At 36.4% G+C, this 4,107-nt stretch overlaps 1 protein-coding gene across 2 annotated transcripts; it reads left to right on the forward strand.

Annotated features, from left to right (window-relative positions):
* The first annotated feature begins 1,200 nt into the window (after window positions 1-1,200).
* Window positions 1,201-2,630, forward strand: LOC118746423. Of its 2 annotated transcripts, none has more exons than XM_036480275.1 (3): window positions 1,201-2,060; window positions 2,125-2,253; window positions 2,325-2,566. In XM_036480275.1, the coding sequence occupies exons 1-3, from the start codon at window positions 1,250-1,252 to the stop codon at window positions 2,438-2,440; spliced, it is 1,056 nt and encodes a 351-aa protein (XP_036336168.1). In that variant the 5' UTR covers window positions 1,201-1,249; the 3' UTR covers window positions 2,441-2,566. The 2 variants fall into 2 exon arrangements, with proteins under 2 accessions (XP_036336168.1, XP_036336167.1); XM_036480274.1 differs by having other exon boundaries at window positions 1,203-2,063; window positions 2,325-2,630.
* Window positions 2,631-4,107: the final 1,477 nt, after the last annotated feature.

The raw sequence follows: 4,107 nt of genomic DNA on the forward strand, positions 1-4,107 counted from the left end.
TTATTACAGGACTGCTAACAGGTCACTGCAGGCTGCGGGCCAATATGCATACCATAGGGGTTAGCGCAGACGACTCCTGCCGCTACTGCGACAGGCTACCAGACACCTCACGGCATCTCCTCTTAGAATGTGATGCGGTGGCGAGAAGATAGATAACACACCAGAGAAGGCTCTGGCCGGAGGTTTCAGACATTCACTCTCTACAGCCCTCGAAACTGCTCGGCTTCATCAGAGCACTAGGACTGGACGAAGTGTTGTAATGAGCTCTTAGGGAACAATAGACCTTAGGTCGTAGTGAACATTCTCTAACAAATCTACTTTATTCTACATATCGTCGCTACCATGTCAAACTATCGAATTTGCAAAAATGCTTTTTCAATTACGATACCTTTCCCATCCGTTTAGATTGATACGCAAGTTGGCAAATCGTCAAATTTCTAGTCTTCTTATAAGCAGAGGAGACTGGCTTTAACAAAGTGTCGAATCCCACACTTTTTCCTAGTGACCGCAACAGTTTTTACAACAGTTTTCACTTTCGATAGTTTGACATTGTAGCGACGATATGATCTCAAGCAGGTGAAGACTGTCAGTTAAGTTTGAGAATTAACTCTAGATTGATCCGGATTAACGCTGCCGTTTGTCTATACTTATATATGCTGCAATATACATTCATCACCACGAGTATGAATAATACCATCCTTGACAGATTTTTACGTTCCATGTCTGTTTAGTATGAATTAGGCTGTGTGCAAAATTTGAGCCAAATCGAAGGCATTTATTTATAATCATACTTAGGGCCGTTTTCTAATGTAAGCAGTAAGGTTACCATTACTAACAGAGCAGATAAATTGTTCGTCACTTTGAAGTGTTTTCGTTTTCTTATTTTACCGGTAAAAATGAATTTGTTATTCCGTAGAGTGAAACTTCACTACATTCGCCATAAACCAAAAAACCAAAACCTTGGTTGAAATATCTAATATATCTGACTCATGAACCAAAACCAAACCAAAATTTAAAGTTGGGTACAAATTTTTAAATGTTGCATCGGGTGAGCAACATTTCATCGATTCGAGAAATTAATGCGCCGATGAGAAAACGAAAACTCGTATATCGAGACGATAAAGTGGCCGATAATCTAAAGGTTAGATGAGAAAATGGCCCTTAAACTCATAGTATGTATGTACATATATGTATTTAGGTTTACTTAATACTTAAAACTTGATGACCGCAAACTTGCAATTAATGTTTTATGTCATTAAAGGTACTTCCCTCTTACAACAAACAAATCGGCAAGCTTGAAGCAGAGTCTACGCGCTGGCGCAGAAAACTGTATGACGCTAATAAAGATTTGGAAAAGCTAAAGAAGGAAATTCAAGAATCAAAGTATGTGGAAATTTTAAAGATATACCAAAAAGGAAAGGATTTGGAGGTTCGTTATTCGAAGCAGGACATAAATATAAATCACATATCCGGCATAAATACAGAATTTTTGCGTGATTCAGATAAACTACGAAAGGCCTTTGGCATGGCATGTGAACTGCTACAAAAATCGCACCCCAATCTCAATAGTGATATGAAAGATAAATATGAACAGCTGCAGCATTTTATAAAAAATCACACATATTTTGGACATGATGATTATAAGAAGGACAGTGATAAAGATTTGGAAATACCAATACTGCAAATCAATGGTAAACGTGTCTATAAAATCAATACGGTCGATTTGCCTGCGTCTACGAGCACCGTAAAGAAGCCTCGTAGGAAAAGTCCAGAACTAGAAACTGACTATGAGTTAGGTTTAGATGTTATGGATGATACCGACTCAGACGATGGTATTAGTGTTTTCAAAAAACCTTCAACCATACCCAGTAATATGGATGAAACGCATGTGCTATCATGCACGGCCGATGATGAATACAGCACGAATTCAGACGTTAGCGCGATAAAGTCTACGGCATATAATAAAGAAAATAGTCAGTTATTGCGAAAAAACAATTTGGTCAGCAATATCCTGTCAGAGCAGATTGCAAGGGTTCCAATAAACAAAGATCGCGTTAAGAGTGGTAGTTATTGGTGAAAAACTTAAATCGCTTACAATAACTTATGATTTTTTGTTTGTTGCAGCATTACTTAAATCTAAAGCATTCAATCATCACAGCCTTCTAAAAACTGTAGCTGTTGGCGTTCAAAAGGAAAACAGAAAATTCAGTCCAATGAGAGTACGCAAAAGTCCGAGAAGTATAATGGTTAAGTGTAAGTATTGAAGCTCGGTAAATAATGAAACAATTTGTACCGAATTCTTACTTTCTATCTATACTTTGTAGCACTCGCGACCACGGCTAACCTAGTGAAGCGACAGGCAGTTCGCTCGGCCAATACCACTAGCAATGACCCAATCGTTCGAATAAATCGGGCCGCCTCTTTTCGAGTAAAGAAATAATATCGCCTTAAAAAAATTTAAATCAAATACATATTTCTTTCTAATGTAATATAGTTTACTCATTTATATCGTACACTCTCATATACAAACGCTTACGTGCATCCATACATTTGTATTATCTATACCATGATAAAAACATAGCAAGGTATAACCGTTCTCTCAATTTGTCGGCCATGATTTTTTTTTGAAGTTTGCCAACATTTTAAAATCATATAAAAGTGAAAATAAAAAATTGAAATTGTTCGAAATTGTTGTTGCTTGAGATTGAAAATGAAAATGTGTGTGTGAGCTTGTGAGTAAATTTAAAAATTAAATTGTTTGGAAACGTCAAGAATCTTAAAAGTGACTCTCAGCGGTTCTACCTTACTATATTTGTATCATGATCTATACATTACGTACATATATTTAATTCTACATACGTTTTTTTTTAAGAAAACAGGTTTACAAATTTGGATAACTTACGGCAACATAGTATAACGTTCGACGTAAGATATGTGTTTGGAGAAGCACCAAAATTCTTAAATTATAAGTCATATAATTTCAAGTAATTCAAATATGCCCTCCACTGTATTTCGTCTTGTCACTCATATTCGTAATTTGTTTATTTTAACCATTTGCTGTCATGTTCATATGTATCTATTGCTTATTAATTTCTGATAACAGTTCTTTAAGCTAATTTTATTTTGTATAAAAGGTCTGTCCTTGAAGGCTGTAAAGGTTATTAAAGAGAATCCGTTTCGCGAAATACACATCTTGGTTAAACTATCGTGTTTTAATTTGATCGCTTCTTGGCAAAAAGGCTTGCCAATTGTCCAATATGTATATGAAAATTTCACCATTCCATCCCTGTATTTACATATGTATGTATTTTATTGCGTCTGCGAATAAATTCAAATTTAATTGTATTTACTGCTGGTATCATCTCTTCTAAAGTTCATATGATGAGGTATACCAAAATTTAATCCACCTGTGGCAGCCGATACCGTTGACATAATGCTAACAATTAAGTAGAAAAGCATACCAAGATTTAGGATAAGCATCAAAGCCAGTGGTAAAGGCGTGGTTACGGTACCGACTGCAAATTGGTTGACATTAGCTGGCGTGGTATGAGCTAGAACACTGTGTGGCTTGTAATATCCAAATGCATCTATCGGCGGCTGATTTGGTTGAGTTAGTTGATTTTTGTAATGCAGTGATATACGTTCCCAGGGGTCTTCAGTTCGGCGGTTTTGCAGGATATTGAGACTGTTTGCTTCAATATCCTTCTGTTCTTCTCCTTGGTTGTGAGTTGGGTTAAGTGTCAACAAAGTATAACGCTCACTGTTATCTTTCCTTGTGGCCGCTTTTAGCGAATATGGCAAAACTGCAGCCTCTGCATGAGACACATTTTCGCCATCTACGTCATGCGCCAAAACAGTATGATGCAAAACGTACAACAGCAGTGTAAGCATAGTTAAATACCACATATCCGTAACTTCCACAGTTGCTTACAATAGTGTCATCTGTGTACACATTACAGATCTTTTATAGTACCCTTTACTTTCTTCTGAGTATTATTTGCTTAAGTGACTACACAAATACTGTGCGTGTTCAATGGTTCAATGAGTTTGAATAGATGTTTTTTTTTATTACACACACCATTACACATTTATTATTGTCCTCAAAAA

The sequence above is a fragment of the Rhagoletis pomonella genome, unplaced genomic scaffold, assembly GCF_013731165.1.
Source record: "Rhagoletis pomonella isolate Grant_MI unplaced genomic scaffold, Rhpom_1.0 Rhpom_scaffold_00010, whole genome shotgun sequence".
NCBI classification, from domain to species: Eukaryota; Metazoa; Arthropoda; class Insecta; order Diptera; family Tephritidae; genus Rhagoletis; species Rhagoletis pomonella.